Source organism: Pecten maximus, chromosome 9 (genome assembly GCF_902652985.1).
Source record: "Pecten maximus chromosome 9, xPecMax1.1, whole genome shotgun sequence".
Taxonomy (NCBI): Eukaryota; Metazoa; Mollusca; class Bivalvia; order Pectinida; family Pectinidae; genus Pecten; species Pecten maximus.
In genome coordinates this window covers 41,130,941-41,153,893 of record NC_047023.1, presented here as the reverse complement: position 1 = coordinate 41,153,893, position 22,953 = coordinate 41,130,941, and the positions used below count along the sequence as shown (strand labels likewise).

The 22,953-nt window shown below is 36.6% G+C and overlaps 1 protein-coding gene across 1 annotated transcript in view; it reads left to right on the top strand.

The window, feature by feature from the left end:
- The window catches only part of LOC117334650 (calpain-9-like), a 60,414-nt gene that overhangs the window by 7,837 nt on the left and 29,624 nt on the right, over positions 1 to 22,953 (top strand). Inside the window, exons 2-4 of the mRNA XM_033894391.1 lie at positions 14,373 to 14,495; positions 14,684 to 14,815; positions 17,064 to 17,257. Coding sequence (XP_033750282.1) covers positions 14,373 to 14,495; positions 14,684 to 14,815; positions 17,064 to 17,257 — 449 coding nt within the window. The remainder of the gene's footprint in view (positions 1 to 14,372; positions 14,496 to 14,683; positions 14,816 to 17,063; positions 17,258 to 22,953) is intronic.

Below are 22,953 nucleotides of genomic sequence, written 5' to 3'. Positions count from 1 at the left end.
TAATTTCATTCCAAAAGACTAAAGATACCACGGATTCGAAATACAACTAAAAGACACTATATATCAGTCACCATTCCGGGTAATAGGAAATCGGCAAAGGATAAGATCAGGAGTCAGTAAATAAATAAGTCAACATAGATAACGGTAGTCCTGGTAACGCAGTTCAACTTCATTGCACTTACTGGGTAAGTTTATTGATTCAAATCAAGTACTTGCGCAGGCTCGAAAGCACCGGGTTTAATTGGGCGGGGGTTCAAGGCAAGTCTCTGACTAGGTCTTCTTTTCACGACCACAAACTGGGTGGTGTAACACAATGATAGTGTTCTCGGGGCCACAAACTGGGTGGTGTAAACAGACAATGATAGTGTTCTCGGGACCACAAACTGGGTGGTGTAAACAGACAATGATAGTGTTCTCGGGGCCACAAACTGGGTGGTGTAACACAATACAATGATAGTGTTCACGGGGCATTCTGTCATAGAGTCCCACTTATTCTCAAGAGTCGCTTTCTAGAGTATGTTCGATCGGAAATTTCCGGTTTCTGCTTCCGTTTTCTGCATCCATTGAAATTAGGACAATGACATTAATAAGATTAAATGTAGGAGACTTTAGACGGATACTTCGGCCCTGTATCTACACCCAATTAAGTATATGGAATGAGGGAGAATTCAATAAAAAACATTATCAATTGATTATCCGCCGTATAGCCCAAATGACAATATTAAAAGCGTTGTGGTTATATTTTTATAATATTATAGCAGTTATCATTTTTACTGAAAAACTCTAAGGTAAGTATTGAAATAATGATAATAAGATACTCTGCTATATAGTATTATAGTAGCTAGACCATTAATGACCATTATATTAACGGATAGTAAGGTGTACTTTCTTACTGAACACCCTTTCATTTTGTAAATATGCCCATATCCTATATAGTAATACCGTTTGTCAGTTTACAGGAAGACAAACTACAGTGTATCAAAACCTTAAAATTACCACGATGTTCATAGTCATAAACCAGAAAATAAAATAAAATGCATCAGACGACATGTTTAATGACAATCTCTCGGAAAGTGTTTTTTGTTAAAGTGACACCATTATAACGTGCATTATCGAACACGTGCTATATACTTTACGTATCAAATCATTGATGCTTTTGAAGTCATCAATAGTATGTATACTACACTGTATGATCTTCTTTTGTTGAATATGCCTCTAGAAAGAGATTACGAAAAATATCGGCGTTTATATCTTTAAAATAATCAATGTTATAAAAGAAAGAAATTGGCGAATTAAGTGCGTTTCATTTTTATTTTCTCCCGGAAATCAATATTAAGTTATGAGCAACTACACATTCTTTGAATAATTTAGTAAGTATGACTGGCAGGTACTGTGATTCGTGAAATATTTCACATAGCTGCAGTCACCTTGAGAATAACGTCACGAGACACAAAGAAGTCACGCCACAATGTCTCTATAAATAAATCTAATTATACATACACCTGAGAGTTATGTCATCACAGAAAAGGTTACGTCAGCACGCGTTCTTAGTCTCGTGTAAAAATAATAAGTTCTTTATTGACACGTTCGTACGTGAAATCTTGAAATCGTACCAACAACGTCGGGTTTGGCATGAAGTGTTTGAGCTATTGTATATTTTATTGTTCCATGCACTGTATTAGATTTTATGGTAAAATGAGAAAATATGCCAAAACAAGCCATTGAAACGTAATTTGTTTGTAATGTGTTATGACACACTATTTCGCTAGAATATCATCACTGTTCTGTTGATTTATGGACTGTTTATTACTAGAAGTGTAACAACATCAGCGATGTTTTATCTTCATTTTTCTGCAAATAGTACCAAGACTCGTCATCTAATATAGTATAATTAAATAAGAGGTCGCTGTATGGTTTTATTAACCCCAGAAAAGTATCAATCGTGGTCAAAGGTATCTTTTTTATGTGTTGTCTCTATTAGTGATTAAAGAGGCTTGCCCGCAGAGAGGTAAGAAAAATTGGCTAATAGAAAAAGATTTTTTACACATGACAGATTGTTGGAATTGTTGAGTTTTTCATTTTATTTTCCTTATAAAACGCTGAAAAGTGATATTAAAACCTTATTTTTTGAATATTATTTATTTAATCGCAACCCGCAATAAGTCCCCGCTATAAAGTGGAGTCTAATTTGATTGACACATCAAAGAAACAAGCACGTGCACAGTGCCGCACAGTGATAACTTCAAAGGCAGCGGCGATTTACAAAGAAGATATTGCCGTTATATTCCATACATTTCCCTCTCAGGTTGAGTTTTAAAACGTCTTTTAAATACATATTCTGTAATTGTTTTCAAGAAATAATGTCGGAAAGCCTCTAATTTTGTCACATAGAAACGTGTACTGAAGTTTATTTAGTGATCGGAGATGTGCCGATTACCGGTCCGTCTGCGGGTAAGCCTCTTTAATTGTTCGCATGGTATTCGCCTTCAGTGAACATTTTCTTGCCTTCACTAATACGTTAACATGGCTTTATTAACAGAGAAGAAATATCACCCTCGGACTAACGTTTTATAATAATAAAGATAATACCCAAAGTTCTCTTGTTTGTATTTGTTCGAGGCAATTCATCTTAGTAAAAGCTGAAGTCGAATGAGGGCTGTGACCTCAAATGATAAAGTCAAGTATGTCTTTTTGGTCGCATGTTCAACATACCGTGCATAAGTTTGAATCTGTTTATCATTGTCTATTTTAGTTATAACATCTGTTTATCATTGTCTATTTTAGTTATAACATCTGTTTATCATTGTCTATTTTAGTTATAACATCTGTTTATCATTGTCTATTTTAGTTATAACATCTGTTTATCATTGTCTATTATAGTTATAACATCTGTTTATCATTGTCTATTTTAGTTATAACATCTGTTTATCATTGTCTATTTTAGGTTGTAACATCTGTTTATCATTGTCTATTTTAGGTTATAACATCTGTTTATCATTGTCTATTTTAGTTATAACATCTGTTTATCATTGTCTATTTTAGTTATAGCATCTGTTTATCATTGTCTATTTTAGGTTGTAACATCTGTTTATCATTGTCTATTTTAGTTATAACATCTGTTTATCATTGTCCATTATAGTTATAACATCTGTTTATCATTGTCTATTTTAGTTATAACATCTGTTTATCATTGTCCATTATAGTTATAACATCTGTTTATCATTGTCTATTTTAGTTATAACATCTGTTTATCATTGTCTATTTTAGTTATAACATCTGTTTATCATTGTCTATTTTAGTTATAACATCTGTTTATCATTGTCTATTTTAGTTATAACATCTGTTTATCATTGTCTATTTTAGGTTGTAACATCTGTTTATCATTGTCTACATTAGGTTGTAACATCTGTTTATCATTGTCTATTTTAGTTATAACATCTGTTTATCATTGTCTATTTTAGTTATAACATTTGTTTATCATTGTCTATTTTAGTTATAACATCTGTTTATCATTGTTTATTTTAGTTATAACATCTGTTTATCATTGTCTATTTTAGTTATAACATCTGTTTATCATTGTCTATTTTAGTTATAACATCTGTTTATCATTGTCTATTTTAGTTATAACATCTGTTTATCATTGTCTATTTTAGTTATAACATCTGTTTATCATTGTCTATTTTAGTTATAACATCTGTTTATCATTGTCTATTTTAGGTTATAACATCTGTTTATCATTGTCTATTTTAGTTATAACATCTGTTTATCATTGTCTATTTTAGTTATAACATTTGTTTATCATTGTCTATTTTAGTTATAACATCTGTTTATCATTGTTTATTTTAGTTATAACATCTGTTTATCATTGTCTATTTTAGTTATAACATCTGTTTATCATTGTCTATTTTAGTTATAACATCTGTTTATCATTGTCTATTTTAGTTATAACATCTGTTTATCATTGTCTATTTTAGTTATAACATCTGTTTATCATTGTCTATTTTAGTTATAACATCTGTTTATCATTGTCTATTTTAGGTTATAACATCTGTTTATCATTGTCTATTTTAGTTATAACATCTGTTTATCATTGTCTATTTTAGTTATAACATCTGTTTATCATTGTCTATTTTAGTTATAACATCTGTTTATCATTGTCTATATTTAGTTATAACATCTGTTTATCATTGTCTATATTAGGTTATAACATCTGTTTATCATTGTCTATTTTAGGTTATAACATCTGTTTATCATTGTCTATTTTAGGTTATAACATCAGTTTATCATTGTCTCTGTAGCATCAGTAAAAAACAAAATGTTTTAATGTTAAATAATTTATTATGAAAATTGCTTGATGGACAAGGTGTCGATGAATTATTGATAAGGTTTAGTGTGATATCTGCCCGTATATAGATACAGCACAAAAAGAGGTTTTGACATAATCATGTTTGCGGGATTAAAAATCACTAATGCAGGTTAGTGACTCTAAAAATAGAAGCGGTTTGCCTCTAATAAATATTAAATACCAAGTAGATCTCGTTTGTTAGTACTGAGAGCTGAAGGTAAAGTTCATATGACAAGTAAATTACAACTTTTAGTCATAATGACTCAATTTGAGTTTGTAATTCCAAACAGTGGGGGTTGAAACAAGAACATTTTCCATTATCTATTTAAAACGCCTACCAAAACGACGCGGGATAAACCCTACACAGTCAATCTTCCATGACTTTATTTTGTTTTGATGTGCAATTAGTTAATCGCGTTTCTATGTACCGGTTATTCTCAATCACGTGACGACATGGTGTTGTTATTATGACCACAACAGCCTAAAACACTTGCATAGCAAATCGCTCATTTGTCCTTATGAATATGCAATTAGGCCTGGTGTCTTTGACGTCGACACTGATGTTATTGACTGCGGAACTACTCGCTTTAATACGAAAAAGAGGCAAACTATGAATATTTATGGTTCAAAGAGGTTGAATGCATAATGAGTGCGTGTAGGGTAAAATGTCGGATGATAATGCGTGTATCATATGTTAGAGAGACAGTGGAACAGATATTTACTGCCCTGAAATGCTGTAGAATAACACATATTTGGTTCGAATTTACAGATATCTTGTTTTGTATATGGAAACTATGTCTTTAAAGTGCGTTGTTTAAATTTAATTTTCGTTGTCTATTTATACGGCAGAAATTGTACTTTTATACATCAAGCTATTTTACTCCCTCTATGGGTATTGATCACGTAACCGTCAATAGGAAGGTTTATCTCCCCTGGTTCTTTTCCCCGTAGTAACAATAGAGGCAGTTTCTTCAAGATAACAATTTCCAAAGTAAATTTCAAAAATGTCGAAATTTCAGTAGTAGAACCGATAGATGGTATTGACTTTCCGTTGTGATTTAGTTTTTGTAATACTCGGCGCAGGTTTGTTTCTGGAATGTTGTGAATGTGATAAGCGATATCAGGCTTTTGTGTCGTATACAATCTGTAGAAACGCCACTTAGTGTAAGGGGTATCTAAACAGCAAATCCAGTCAAAACAGTGATATTTTACAGGCCTATAAATTCCTACTATGGTGCAATTTAACACAACTAGCATGCTGACCTTTTAGTATGTATCATGGCAACCATGGGACTTGCTGTTGACATGTTATTTGTTAAGCTGTTTGTAAATCACCAAAACATACGAACAATGGATGCTTCAGGGGGACACAATTAGCTCATTTGTATCGCATGTATTGCACAAACTAGCCATGTCGTTTTACTCACAAGTGTCTAAAGCACATAATAGGAGCATTGGTTTGACCAGATTTGATTTTATAATACATTTGTATGTATAAACACTGATTCTATTTTGACCTTAAAATGCAAATGGCAGTCGTGGATATTGTCACACAAATATGACATATAGGAAGATGTTTCAAACATCAAAAATGCTCTTATTAGATACTATAAAGAACACTAGACATGGCGAAAAGACTGCTTTTAGAAAAAAATGTTCAATCGTTCTGTTTGGGGTAGAATATGCATATTTCTGGAAGAGGCCACAAACTCACCAGTTTAACAATTTGACTTAAAAGGTCCTTCCAACTACATTTTTTGTATTGTCTTAAAAAGTTTGATATATGAGCATTTTTATTGATTGAAATGCCATTCTTTAATGCCATATTTTGTGATCTTATTCACAGCCGCCATTTGCATTTCAAGGTCAAAACAAAATTAGTGTTTATACGTACATAAAGTCAAATCCGCCCAAATAAATGATCCTATCCTGAGGTTTAGACACTTGTGAGCATAACAGCTTGGCTATTTTTCAGGACTGGTCATTTTTAGGGAGGTTGAGAGATATTATCCTGCTTTCTATTTCTGTTACAAGTTATACGAAAATTTGTACGGTTTGTGGTTTAGTTTTTCAAAGAACAGTCAGCATAGCATCGCGCTATTAAAACACGTAAGTTAATGGAATGATCACAGAAATAGATTTATAAACTCTTAACTGTATAACATTAGTACTTGATCTAGAATGGTGATAAGTACATTTTCTGTTATCTTTCTTGGAGAGATTTTTAAGTAAATATTTTCAATGAACCATCGTAAATCGTCACAAAATTACATTGGCCACGAAACTTTATTCCGTTTACAAGTTAAATATAGTATCAATCGATAACTGTCTCTGTGTGATGAAACACCACAGGGCGGATGTTGTCTAAAACTCATTAATATTCAAAACACCACAGGGCGGATGTTGTCTAAAACTCATTCAAACTATAATCCACCCGGTATCAATACACAGTGTATATTACCTGTCAGGGCCTGTATGTCTATTTAATGCTATATAATTTCATATATATTGATTATTTATCTATTTATTAGAATAAAAATAACGTCACTGTCGCTATGGAATATTGTATTTGATGACGTAGATGTTAGGTTGGAACTAAACACCAAAAAGGAAGATTACTAGTCTTCTACCGGCGAATCCGGGACGGGGGGTGGGGGCGTCAGAGGTTTTTAGGTACAGGTAAAGGTCACTATTACTATTAGTTTAGCGGGGACCGGTAGAGTACATGTATTGCTTTACTTTAGGGGGAAATCAAGGTCACTGTTACTATTTTTAGCGGGGTCCTGTAGTGTACATGTATTGCCTTAGTTAGGGGGGGGGGGTCAAGGTCACTGTTCATGTACTGCTTTAGTAATACCCAGTATTCTTGGTTTATATAGCTAAACAAAATATCTACACATCGTCCTACATTCCTGAATAATACCCATCCTTCTGTCCTCACACACAATACCTAATACAAATGTCTTTCCTGATACAATTGTACAAAAGATATACAAGTTTTTAGCACCTGTCTATACATATTGAGAGTTTGATACATTACAGCCAAGACAGAACTAAATTACACCATACAGCTGTTCCGTCCCACACGGTATCTCGAACGTAGTCCCATTATGATGTCTATTAATGCTATTTTCACATGAAACCGCGTGCACATGTTATCATTTGGTAATATAAGAACATAAAATTTGTTTAAAACAATAACAGCGAAGCTTTGCTCTCCCCAAAATGCACTTTACCAAATTCTTTAAAACTTGAACGATATTGACTTCCTTTGAAGATATTATCACGCAACGCCGTTTCGTTAAACAAACATTCGTATAGCTTAACAGCATCGACGTTAATTTCATACGGCTAGTGTGGAAATAGGCTAGTGTGGAAATAGGCTACAGTGGAGATAGGCTAGAGTGGAAATAGGCTAGTGTGGAAATAGGCTAGAGTGGAAATAGGCTAGAGTAGAAATAGGCTAGAGTAGAAATAGGCTAGTGTGGAAATAGGCTACAGTGGAGATAGGCTAGAGTGGAAATAGGCTAGTGTGGAAATAGGCTAGAGTGGAAATAGGCTAGTGTGGAAATAGGCTAGAGTGGAAATAGGCTAGAGTGGAAATAGGCTAGTGTGGAAATAGGCTAGTGTGGAAATAGGCTAGTGTGGAAATAGGCTAGAGTGGAAATAGGCTAGAGTAGAAATAGGCTAGTGTGGAAATAGGCTAGTGTACGTGGAAATAGGCTAGTGTGGAAATAGGCTAGTGTGGAAATTAGGCTAGTGTGGAAATAGGCTAGAGTGGAAATAGGCTAGTGTGGAAATAGGCTAGTGTGGAAATAGGCTAGTGTGGAAATAGGCTAGTGTGGAAATAGGCTAGTGTGGAAATAGGCTACAGTGGAGATAGGCTAGAGTGGAAATAGGCTAGTGTGGAAATAGGCTAGAGTGGAGATAGGCTAGAGTGGAAATAGGCTACAGTGTGGAAATAGGCTAGAGTGGAAATAGGCTAGAGTAGAAATAGGCTAGTGTGGAAATTAGCTAGTGTACGTGGAAATAGGCTAGAGTGGAAATAGGCTAGTGTGGAAATTAGGCTAGTGTGGAAATAGGCTAGAGTGGAAATAGGCTAGAGTAGAAATAGGCTAGAGTGGAAATAGGCTAGAGTGGAGATAGGCTAGTGTGGAAATAGGCTAGAGTAGAAATAGGCTAGTGTGGAAATAGGCTAGTGTGGAAATAGGCTACAGTGGAGATAGGCTAGAGTGAAATAGGCTAGTGTGGAAATAGGCTAGAGTGGAAATAGGCTAGAGTAGAAATAGGCTAGTGTGGAAATAGGCTAGTGTGGAAATAGGCTACAGTGGAGATAGGCTAGAGTGAAATAGGCTAGTGTGGAAATAGGCTAGAGTGGAAATAGGCTAGAGTGGAAATAGGTTAGAGTGGAAATAGGTTAGAGTGGAAATAGGTTAGAGTGGAAATAGGCTAGAGTGGAAATAGGCTAGAGTGGAAATAGGCTAGAGTGGAATAGGCTAGAGTGGAAATAGGCTAGAGTGGAAATAGGCTAGAGTGGAAATAGGCTAGAGTAGAAATAGGCTAGAGTGGAAATAGGCTAGAGTGGAAATAGGCTAGTGTGGAAATAGGCTAGAGTGGAAATAGGTTAGAGTGGAAATAGGCTTAGAGTGGAAATAATTTGGAGTGGAAATAGGCTAGAGTGGAAATAGGCTAGAGTAGAAATAGGCTAGAGTGGAAATAGGCTAGAGTAGAAATAGGCTAGAGTGGAAATAGGCTAGAGTAGAAATAGGCTAGAGTAGAAATAGGCTAGAGTGGAAATAGGCTAGAGTAGAAATAGGCTAGAGTGGAAATAGGCTAGAGTGGAAATAGGCTAGAGTAGAAATAGGCTAGAGTGGAAATAGGCTAAAGTAGAAATAGGCTAGAGTGGAAATAGGCTAGAGTAGAAATAGGCTAGAGTAGAAATAGGCTAGAGTGGAAATAGGCTAGAGTGGAAATAGGCTAGAGTAGAAATAGGCTAGAGTGGAAATAGGCTAGAGTGGAAATAGGCTAGAGTAGAAATAGGCTAGAGTGGAAATAGGCTAAAGTAGAAATAGGCTAGAGTGGAAATAGGCTAGAGTAGAAATAGGCTAGAGTAGAAATAGGCTAGAGTGGAAATAGGCTAGAGTGAAATAGACTAGAGTGGAAATAGGCTAGAGTGGAAATAGGCTAGAGTGGAAATAGGCTAGAGTGAAATAGGCTAGAGTGAAATAGGCTAGTGTGGAAATAGGCTAGAGTGGAAATAGGCTAGAGTGGAAATAGGTTAGAGTGGAAATAGGTTAGAGTGAAATAGGCTAGAGTGGAAATAGGCTAGAGTGGAAATAGGTTAGAGTGGAAATAGGCTAGAGTGGAAATAGGCTAGAGTGGAAATAGGTTAGAGTGGAAATAGGTTAGAGTGAAATAGGCTAGAGTGGAAATAGGCTAGAGTGGAAATAGGCTAGAGTGGAAATAGGTTAGAGTGAAATAGGCTAGTGTGGAAATAGGCTAGTGTGGAATAGGCTACAGTGGAAATAGGCTAGTGTGGAAATAGGCTAGTGTGGAAATAGGCTAGAGTGGAAATAGGCTAGAGTGAAATAGGCTAGAGTGAAATAGGCTAGAGTGGAAATAGGCTAGAGTGAAATAGGCTAGAGTGGAAATAGGCTAGAGTGGAAATAGGCTAGAGTGGAAATAGGTTAGAGTGGAAATAGGCTAGAGTGAAATAGGCTAGAGTGGAAATAGGCTAGAGTGGAAATAGGCTAGAGTGGAAATAGGTTAGAGTGGAAATAGGTTAGAGTGGAAATAGGCTAGAGTGGAAATAGGCTAGAGTGGAAATAGGTTAGAGTGGAAATAGGTTAGAGTGGAAATAGGTTAGAGTGGAAATAGGTTAGAGTGGAAATAGACTAGTGAGGAAACAGAATTGAATAGACGGCTGCGGTTTGTTCTAATATGTTTTTATAGATTCCTGGTGGTTCCGTTGTCACCTCCCCGGTTTCTATAGATTACTAGTGGTTCCGGTGTCACATCCCCGGTTTTTATAGATTACTAGTGGTTCCGTTGTCACCTCCTCGGTTTTTATAGATTCCTAGTGGTTCCGGTGTCACATACTCGGTTTTTATAGATTAATAGTGGTTCCGTTGTCACCTCCTCGGTTTTTATAGATTCCTAGTGGTTCCGTTGTCACCTCCTCGGTTTTTATAGATTACTAGTGGTTCCGTTGTCACTTCCTCGGTTTTTATAGATTACTAGTGTTTCCGTTGTCACCTCCTCGGTTTTTATAGATTACTAGTGGTTCCGGTGTCAGCTCCCCGGTTTTTATAGATTACTAGTGGTTCCGGTGTCACATCCCCGGTTTTTATGGATTCCTAGTGGTTCCGTTGTCACATCCCCGGTTTTTATAGATTACTAGTGGTTCCGTTGTCACCTCCCCGGTTTTTATAGATTACTAGTGGTTCCGGTGTCACATCCCCGGTTTTTATGGATTACTAGTGGTTCCGTTGTCACCTCCGCGGTTTTTATAGATTACTAGTGGTTCCGGTGTCACATCCCCGGTTTTTATAGACTACTAGTGGTTCCGTTGTCAGCTCCCCGGTTGTTATAGATTACTAGTGGTTCCGGTGTCACATCCCCGGTTTTTATGGATTCCTAGTGGTTCCGGTGTCACATCCCCGGTTTTTATGGATTCCTAGTGGTTCCGTTGTCACATCCCCGGTTTCTATAGATTACTAGTGGTTCCGGTGTCACATCCCCGGTTTTTATAGATTACTAGTGGTTCCGTTGTCACCTCCTCGGTTTTTATAGATTACTAGTGGTTCCGTTGTCACCTCCCCGGTTTCTATAGATTACTAGTGGTTCCGTTGTCACCTCCTCGGTTTTTATAGATTACTAGTGGTTCCGTTGTCACCTCCCCGGTTTTTATAGATTCCTAGTGGTTCCGTTGTCACCTTCCCGGTTTTTATAGATTCCTAGTGGTTCCGTTGTCACATCCCCGGTTTTTATGGATTACTAGTGGTTCCGGTGTCACATCCCCGGTTTTTATACATTACTAGTGGTTCCGTTGTCACCTCCTCGGTTTTTATAGATTACTAGTGGTTCCGTTGTCACCTCCCCGGTTTTTATGGATTACTAGTGGTTCCGTTGTCACCTCCTCGGTTTTTATAGATTCCTAGTGGTTCCGTTGTCACCTCCTCGGTTTTTATAGATTACTTGTGTTTCCGTTGTCACCTCCCCGGTTTTTATACATTACTAGTGGTTCCGTTGTCACCTCCTCGGTTTTTATAGATTCCTAGTGGTTCCGTTGTCACCTCCTCGGTTTTTATAGATTCCTAGTGGTTCCGTTGTCACCTCCTCGGTTTTTATAGATTACTTGTGTTTCCGTTGTCACCTCCCCGGTTTTTATGGATTACTAGTGGTTCCGTTGTCACCTCCCCGGTTTTTATAGATTACTTGTGTTTCCGTTGTCACCTCCCCGGTTTTTATGGATTACTAGTGGTTCCGTTGGCACCTCCCCGGTTTTCATGAATTACTATATTAATGGCATGGGAAAATATTTTCAAAAGAATCTTGTCTTATCTTATAAAAAAAACTTATGGTTGACCTCCTATATATGATTAATGTAGTACTAAGATTATGTAAAGTACCTTAAAATAGAATATCCCGCGATGTGATCCAACATGTTAATATGAATCAGTAAATATATATCTTTATGTTTGATGCCTTTGAAAGGCGTCTCATAAATATACAAATATAAACATAGCAAGGTAATGGATGTGTCGCTTTGAAGATATTATACTTATACATATATATATATATATGTAGAAAGTAATTATAACAGTGTGGACATGAACAATGTCAAATACTCTGGATATATATACACATACATATTTGAAAAGCAGGATTAAAACTAACATTGCTATCGTCGCGTTTCACCTACGGACATCGATTTCAAACGTTGATTAAATGATGGCTAGAACAGATCAACAATTGTCTGAAATGTCTCATGGGCCTTCACGCATGGCTAAAACGGAAATTAAAATGCTGTGAACATCATGAGAAGACCAAAGTCCAATCTATATGATGAGATGACAATGATACCGGTTTAATGAGAGTTTTGTTTAGTCAGAACTCCTGACTTTTAACCAATGTTACGTCCTAAGGATGACATTACCTTTCCAATCCAGAGTAATGTTAACCATTTAATAGGGGAAAGTCGGGTAACTTCGATCACTTCAGTTTCTCTCGGGATTTGAGAGGTCACATGATCGATTTTAGGCTATGCGTTGCTTACGTAAATGAAAATAGGGTCGAATGCTCCCAAAATACAAAAACTACATTGTCTTCAAAGAAGTTAAAAAGCGAAGAAATTCTTTAATAACGAATTCCAACATTTTGCTTTATATTTCGAGCTTCTGTCCTAACACATATTGCCTATAGGTATATATATAATCTACTAGTTGACCACAGTTTGACGTGGAATTCTCTGAGAACGTTTGGAGCGAGAATGTTAATACCGATGTAAATTCGTAATTAAATACCGGCCACTTTGTCCGTAATGTCCTGGGCTATCATCTGTCCTAACTGAACGGCAACATTTTGTATATCATGTAAAAAAAAGGGGCATCGCATAACTTCTCATAATTATAAACTCGCGCTAGGAGACGTGTGAAAGGCATTGCTTTACTTCTCATCATTATATACTCACGCTAGGAGACGTGTGAGAGGCATTGCTTTACTTCTCATCATTATATACTCACGCTAAGAGACGTGTAAGAGGCATTGCTTTACTTCATAAGTCACTGTATTGCAAGAACTTTAAACCTTGCCATTGGACTGATTCCATCTTAAAGTTTAAGCATTGCCCAGTACACAATACCCGAGATGTTCAAGTTCTTCCCAATACACAAATTGTTAATTACTTGTTTCTGTCTCTTTCTCTTGCTTTCAAAATTTGGAAGGAGATAGAGGTAAATATCATATTTTTAAACAATTTGCTGTGATGCTTATTATTTCTTATAAATATCAACAAATAACTATAAACTTGATTTATTTTGCAATAATGCGAAACAGGTAAACTTAGGCGAACCGCGCTTGTTTGCCCGGAAGCGACTAATTAATGCCGTAACGTACTGAATTAACTAACTAAATAAATGTTTAAAGCTTTCCCTTTGTCTGATTTTTTGGTTTTTCTATCTTTTTATTTTAATTAAATTTTTTGTATTATTTGCTAAAGTAGGACTGGAAAGGAATGTTAGTTTTTACAGTCATATTGTGTGTTGTACCTAAACAAGTTAACACACACAGAACGTACGCCAAGTTAACACAAACGTACACCAGGTTAACACAGAACCAGTATGAATACCTACCTATTCATGTATGGCGGGCAATGCTGTGTTTGGAAATTCTTCACCTTGTACATCGTGGCGAGGTCTGAAGACTGGAATACTGCCATCCAGATATCCACAGTTGTTGAGCCGTCCAGATATACACAGTTGTTGAGCCGTCCAGATATACACAGTTGTTTAGCCGTCCAGATATACACAGTTGTTGAGCCGTCCAGATATACACAGTTGTTGAGCCGTCCAGATATACAGTTGTTGAGCCGTCCAGATATACACAGTTGTTGAGCCGTCCAGATATAGACAGTTGTTGAACCATCCAGATATACACAGTTGTTGAGCCGTCCAGATATACACAGTTGTTGAGCCGTCCAGATATAGACAGTTGTTGAACCATCCAGATATCCACAGTTGTTGAGCCGTCCAGATATCCACAGTTGTCGAGCCATCCAGATATACACAGTTGTTGAGCCGTCCAGATATACACAGCTGTTGAGTTGCTGGAATGATATAAGTGCATCACAAACTTAAACTTTGTAATGTCTTAAAGATCATTAATTTTTTCAGGGACATCGACAGTTTTTCATGAAAATAACCCACCTCGCTGAAGGGAAAGCTAAGGGAGGGAACTATTGCAAAAATGTTGCATTTTGAGGATTTGTAGATTTCAAAATATTGAATGATACATTTCTTTTTTTCAGAGAGTTCGAAATGGGAAAACCCGCGGGGACAACTACTTCATTGATACTGATTTCCCGGCCGAAAATAAGTCTATCTTCCGACACAAACCAATCACAAAAAACATTGTATGGAAGAGGCCGAACGTAAGTACTATTTCTATCAAAATATACTCAACAGTGGTCGAGTGATCAAGCGTCTCGGTGATCTTGATCTTACATTTCGAAACTGCGATCTTATGGATTTTAGATAAAAATTAATAATTGACCAAAATAAACAAAGACAGGATTGTTTTGTAATAGAATTATTTGTATTTTGTGTTTTTGTTGTCCAGGAGATATCGTTTAATGCCGTATTAGTATCAGACGGAACAAGTCGACACGACATGAAGCAGGGAGAGCTCAACGACTGCTGGTTTCTGTCTACGCTGTCCGCCATTGCTGAAAAACCACAACTCATGGATAAAGTGAGTGTGAATACTAGAACTAAATAGGAGCGTTATCTCAACAGTGTTTCCCAACTATTTACCGTTCTCAAAAACTTCTGCATATATTCTTTGTCTACATCCTCTGCACCTGCTTACACTGGGTACCGGAACCCACTCACGGGTTGGGTTGCATATTAGAGAACTGCATGTTATGGTTTGTCCACAGCGCCAATCCTCTAATGTTTGATTGGCTCAGTTTTAGACTTACATGGACAGAATTTATTCGATGAATTATCAAGGGGTAACATTTCTGAATCTTTGAAATATGATAAACAAATAGACGTTTGATTATTGAAAATTGAGGCTCCCGGCCATTAGTAGGGAAAATATGGGACGCACTGCACTTTGGACATCTACCATTATCAGTACTGCTTTATTGGAATAACTTTCCAGTCATATATGAACAACGTTAATACCGAATGAAATACACTTTGATTCCGTCACGCTTGATGGACCCTGAACGTTCAGTTATCTAGATATGCTCTGTAGCCTATTAAACATTTTTTCGACCAAGATTAATGCCGAGTGAGTTAAACGCTCCTAGTGCATGTTGTTGCACGACGACGAGGCCACACAGTAGTCACTAGCATAGCGTTTTTTATTTCAGCATGTCACGTCGCTAAAGGGTAACCGATAATTAAACAATGACTTATCTTCAAACGAAGCCTGGATTTGACGGCTTCATTTATCATTGGTCCTGGGCATTACAGGATCTCTACCATTAGGAAACTCGATGCAGCTATTAGGTGCACGAACAAAAACAATTCTCACCTTCTACACCATTAAGTTTACTGTAGGAGCAGATTACGCCATTATTATTAAGGTTATATTTGCTGCTTCCGTTCACACCTTGATGTGGCTTGACGACCGAGGGATCACATCGGTAACCCAAGATGTTCATTAGTTATTTCCACATATACATCTTTCATGCTTTGATTAAACAATCACCGGTGCTGTCTGTAACCCGGATGTACTTTACAGTACCTAGCTATCTCGCAAATTGATTAACGATGAGATACTTTCAGTGAATTTATTTCCTACTTTTACCTTATATTCATTGTATAAAGATTTGTTGTCTTTCAATAACTTTATGCTATTTATCTATTTTATTTATATGTTTCCACAGGAAAAATCCTTTTACGGCGCTCATGACTGCTAATGAGTAGCAGAAACAAACATTATAATAGTAGTTTGTGTTACTTAGGACATCACAATTTGTCATTCTGTTGATAGCCATTCTAAATATATCAAATTATTCTTTGTAGTAGCAAAGAGTCGAGAAACTTCATATCAGTCGCTCTAAATTTCTTCTTTTGATGATTTTATATGTATTTAAAATAATTACCAAAAATATGTTCATTGTCTTGTCATTCTCTTTTACTCGTTATAAAATGAAAAGTTTTGGTTGAACCAAGTCAAACGATGTACCTTGTTCAGATATCGATAGATCGGTAAGCTAAGATGAGAAGGTAATGCGTGTAGTAATTACAACGTCTTTGTTGTTAGTTGTACTTCTCACGGGAATTCTGTTGTACTTCCTGTTGGTTCGACAAAAGGCATGAAAGTGATTTACTCTTGCATTTTTAATTGCGACCATGTTAGAAAGGTATCGCATCAAAATTATCGAAGGCACTTAAAACAACCAGACACGGAAACCTTTATGGTTTGTTTGTTGCTAATGAATGTGTCTAGTAAGTGTTCTGTGTCGAAACCTTCCCAAGACGTAGGGCTTTATCTATTAGCTAACACGGGAAATGTAAAGGCTTTAAAATCACAAGAATTATTCTGCAGCGTGATGCAAATAGAAAAATAACCATTGACCATTAATCTTAAACAATATTTCTTCCATTCTCATTTTTTTACATGTCCATTCATCTACTTACTATCGTATTCATATCAGTTTTTTCCATATATTGTCGATGAAGAAGAGAAGATAATTCTTATATTGTCGATGAAGAAGAGAAGATCATTCTTTCGAAGCATATGTTGCCATGATTCCATCGATTCGAAATTTTAAATATGGTTTTATTTACGCTTCAAATCGTGTATGTTTTTACTTGTTTACATGTACTTTTCACATGTGTTTGTGACAAACCATGGTATTTTTGGGTGTTTGTGACAAACCATGGTATTTTTGGGTTTTTGTGACAAACCATGGTATTTTTGGGTTTTTGTGACAAACCATTGTATTTTTGTGTGTTTGTGACAAACCATGGTATTTTTCCAGATAATTCCGAGTGACAATACGTTCGGGACACCCGAGTATGACGGCAGATTCCACTGCCGGTTCTGGCAGTTCGATAAGTGGATTGATATTTACATTGACGACCGATTACCCACTGTGGATGGAGAAATATTGTTTGCTCATTCATCAGATCCAAACGAGTTCTGGGTATCTCTTGTAGAGAAGGCCTATGCAAAGTATGTATAAGTGACCGGTATTATTCATTTTTTTTTTTTTTTTTTTAGAAATTACGTTTACTCTTTTAGGTTATATGCAGCCTGTGAAACAGTGTACGGAAAAAAATATCAGCAAAAATTAAGAAAATATTGTATCCTTATTGTTTATTAAAGACACAACAACTGCTCCAGAAAACAATTACTTAAAAATCAAGGTAGTGGTGAAGTTGACCTCTGAGAAACTACAACACAATTCTGACAAGTTATCAGGCTCCTCTTGGGAGATGGGCTTTGATTCTTGTTTCTAGCGTGAAATGATGTTAGGGAAATTTCCTTTCGGAGAACACATGTTGACCACACTGGGAATACCACATTCTGTGACAATAAAATCACTCATTTCTTCTCCATAACGATTACGATACGCAGTTAAGCAAATAACTTCAACAACAACACAAATATACATTTTCTGGAATAATGTCCTCGTTAAATTATTGTCTCATAAAAGAGTCACAGAGAGTAATTGCTTGTTGAAAATTAATTATCTGCTGTCACATTAAAACACATTTGGCATAAAATCTGCACAGTATTTAGCGTCTTTTGTCAGAAGCTTCAAACACGCTGTCACGTTCACTACAGGACTGTAACGCTGGTTGGCAACGCTTACAAAGTGCATGTGCACATCAATAAATTCGACGTTATTTCATTATGAGATGTCCATCACGTTGACGGCATTTTTTTTTTTATAGTTTTTAAAACTAACGTTATAATCTCGCAGTAAATGTGACGTCACATGGTGAGAGAGTTTGTAATTTAAACAGATAAAACTGTACTTTTGTGGCGGATGTAAATGTCAATCATAAGACAATGCCACATGGTTTGTTCTTCAAATTTTAGATTTGTTGAAGATGATTCCAATAAAACATCCTGAAACATGCAAAAATGAAAAGATAATTATAATCTCTACTCTCACAGCATATGCACTAAACTCACGATCATTAGACACTAAAAACTCACGATCATTAGACACGAAACTCACGATCATTAGACACGAAACTCACGATCATTAGACACGAAACTCACGATCATTAGACACGAAACTCACGATCATTAGACACGAAACTCACGATCATTAGAAACGAAACTCACGATCATAAGACACTAAACTCACGATCATTAGACACGAAACTCACGATCATTAGACACTAAACTCACGATCATTAGACACTAAACTCACGATCATTGGACACTAAACTCACGATCATTAGACACGGAACTCACGATCATTAGACACTAAACTCACGATCATTAGAAACGAAACTCACGATCATAAGACACTAAACTCACGATCATTAGACACGAAACTCACGATCATTAGACACTAAACTCACGATCATTAGACACGAAACTCACGATCATTAGACACTAAACTCACGATCATTAGACACTAAACTCACGATCATTAGACACGAAACTCACGATCATTGGACACTAAACTCACGATCATTAGACACTAAACTCACGATCATTAGACACGAAACTCATGATCATTAGACACTAAACTCACGATCATTAGACACTAAACTCACGATCATTGGACACTAAACTCACGATCATTAGACACTAAACTCTCGATCATTAGACAGTAAACTCACGATCATTAGACACGAAACTCACGATCATTAGACACGAAACTCTCGATCATTAGACACTAAACTCACGATCATTAGACACGAAACTCACGATCATTAGACACTAAACTCTCGATCATTAGACACTAAACTCACGATCATTAGACACTAAACTCACGATCATTAGACACTAAACTCACGATCATTAGACACTAAACTCACGATCATTAGACACTAAACTCACAATCATTAGACACGAAACTCACGATCATTAGACACGAAACTCACGATCATTAGACACTAAACTCACGATCATTAGACACTAAACTCACGATCATTAGACACTAAACTCACGATCATTAGACACTAAACTCACGATCATTAGACACGAAACTCACGATCATTAGACACTAAACTCACGATCATTAGACACTAAACTCACGATCATTAGACACTAACTCACGATCATTAGACACTAAACTCACGATCATTAGACACTAAACTCACGATCATTAGACACTAAACTCACGATCATTAGACACGAAACTCACGATCATTAGACACTAAACTCACGATCATTAGACACGAAACTCACGATCATTAGACACTAAACTCACGATCATTAGACACTAAACTCACGATCATTAGACACTAAACTCACGATCATTAGACACTAAACTCACGATCATTAGACACTAAACTCACGATCATTAGACACTAAACTCACGATCATTAGACACTAAACTCACGATCATTAGACACTAAACTCACGATCATTAGACACTAAACTCACGATCATTAGACACTAAACTCACGATCATTAGACACGAAACTCACGATCATTGGACACTAAACTCACGATCATTAGACACTAAACTCACGATCATTAGACACTAAACTCACGATCATTAGACACTAAACTTACGATCATTAGACACTAAACTCACGATCATTAGACACGAAACTCACGATCATTAGACACTAAACTCACGATCATTAGACACGAAACTCACGATCATTAGACACGAAACTCACGATCATTAGACACGAAACTCACGATCATTAGACACTAAACTCACGATCATTAGACACTAAACTCACGATCATTAGACACTAAACTCACGATCATTAGACACGAAACTCGCGATCATTACACACTAAACTCACGATCATTGGACACTAAACTCACGATCATTAGACACTAAACTCACGATCATTAGACACGAAACTCACGATCATTAGACACTAAACTCACGATCATTGGACACTAAACTCACGATCATTAGACACTAAACTCACGATCATTAGACACGAAACTCACGATCATTAGACACGAAACTCTCGATCATTAGACACGAAACTCACAATCATTAGACACTAAACTCACGATCATTGGACACTAAACTCACGATCATTGGACACTAAACTCACGATCATTAGACACTAAACTCACGATCATTGGACACTAAACTCACGATCATTAGACACTAAACTCACGATCATTAGACACGAAACTCACGATCATTAGACACGAAACTCTCGATCATTAGACACGAAACTCACAATCATTAGACACTAAACTCACGATCATTAGACACTAAACTCACGATCATTAGACACTAAACTCACGATCATTAGACACTAAACTCACGATCATTAGACAGTAAACTCACGATCATTAGACACTAAACTCACGATCATTAGACACTAAACTCACGATCATTGGACACTAAACTCACGATCATTAGACACTAAACTCACGATCATTAGACACTAAACTCACGATCATTAGACACGAAACTCGCGATCATTACACACTAAACTCACGATCATTGGACACTAAACTCACGATCATTAGACACTAAACTCACGATCATTAGACACGAAACTCACGATCATTAGACACTAAACTCACGATCATTGGACACTAAACTCACGATCATTAGACACTAAACTCACGATCATTAGACACGAAACTCACGATCATTAGACACGAAACTCTCGATCATTAGACACGAAACTCACAATCATTAGACACTAAACTCACGATCATTGGACACTAAACTCACGATCATTGGACACTAAACTCACGATCATTAGACACTAAACTCACGATCATTAGACACTAAACTCACGATCATTAGACACTAAACTCACGATCATTAGACACGAAACTCACGATCATTAGACACGAAACTCTCGATCATTAGACACGAAACTCACAATCATTAGACACTAAACTCACGATCATTAGACACTAAACTCACGATCATTAGACACTAAACTCACGATCATTAGACACTAAACTCACGATCATTAGACACTAAACTCACGATCATTAGACACTAAACTCACGATCATTAGACACGAAACTCACGATCATTAGACACGAAACTCACGATCATTAGACACGAAACTCACGATCATTAGACACTAAACTCACGATCATTGGACACTAAACTCACGATCATTAGACACTAAACTCACGATCATTAGACACTAAACTCACGATCATTGGACACTAAACTCACGATCATTAGACACTAAACTCACGATCATTAGACACGAAACTCACGATCATTAGACACGAAACTCTCGATCATTAGACACGAAACTCACAATCATTAGACACGAAACTCTCGATCATTAGACACTAAACTCACGATCATTAGACACTAAACTCACGATCATTAGACACGAAACTCACAATCATTAGACACTAAACTCACGATCATTAGACACTAAACTCACGATCATTAGACACTAAACTCACGATCATTAGACACTAAACTCACGATCATTAGACACTAAACTCACGATCATTATACACGAAACTCACGATCATTATACACGAAACTCACGATCATTAGACACTAAACTCACGATCATTGGACACTAAACTCACGATCATTAGACACTAAACTCTCGATCATTAGACACTAAACTCACGATCATTAGACACTAAACTCACAATCATTAGACACGAAACTCACGATCATTAGACACTAAACTCACGATCATTAGACACGAAACTCACGATCATTAGACACGAAACTCACGATCATTAGACACTAAACTCACGATCATTAGACACTAAACTCACGATCATTAGACACTAAACTCACGATCATTAGACACGAAACTCGCGATCATTACACACTAAACTCACGATCATTGGACACTAAACTCACGATCATTAGACACTAAACTCACGATCATTAGACACGAAACTCACGATCATTAGACACTAAACTCACGATCATTGGACACTAAACTCACGATCATTAGACACTAAACTCACGATCATTAGACACGAAACTCACGATCATTAGACACGAAACTCTCGATCATTAGACACGAAACTCACAATCATTAGACACTAAACTCACGATCATTGGACACTAAACTCACGATCATTGGACACTAAACTCACGATCATTAGACACTAAACTCACGATCATTGGACACTAAACTCACGATCATTAGACACTAAACTCACGATCATTAGACACGAAACTCACGATCATTAGACACGAAACTCTCGATCATTAGACACGAAACTCACAATCATTAGACACTAAACTCACGATCATTAGACACTAAACTCACGATCATTAGACACTAAACTCACGATCATTAGACACTAAACTCACGATCATTAGACACTAAACTCACGATCATTAGACACTAAACTCACGATCATTAGACACTAAACTCACGATCATTGGACACTAAACTCACGATCATTAGACACTAAACTCACGATCATTAGACACTAAACTCACGATCATTAGACACGAAACTCGCGATCATTACACACTAAACTCACGATCATTGGACACTAAACTCACGATCATTAGACACTAAACTCACGATCATTAGACACGAAACTCACGATCATTAGACACTAAACTCACGATCATTGGACACTAAACTCACGATCATTAGACACTAAACTCACGATCATTAGACACGAAACTCACGATCATTAGACACGAAACTCTCGATCATTAGACACGAAACTCACAATCATTAGACACTAAACTCACGATCATTGGACACTAAACTCACGATCATTGGACACTAAAC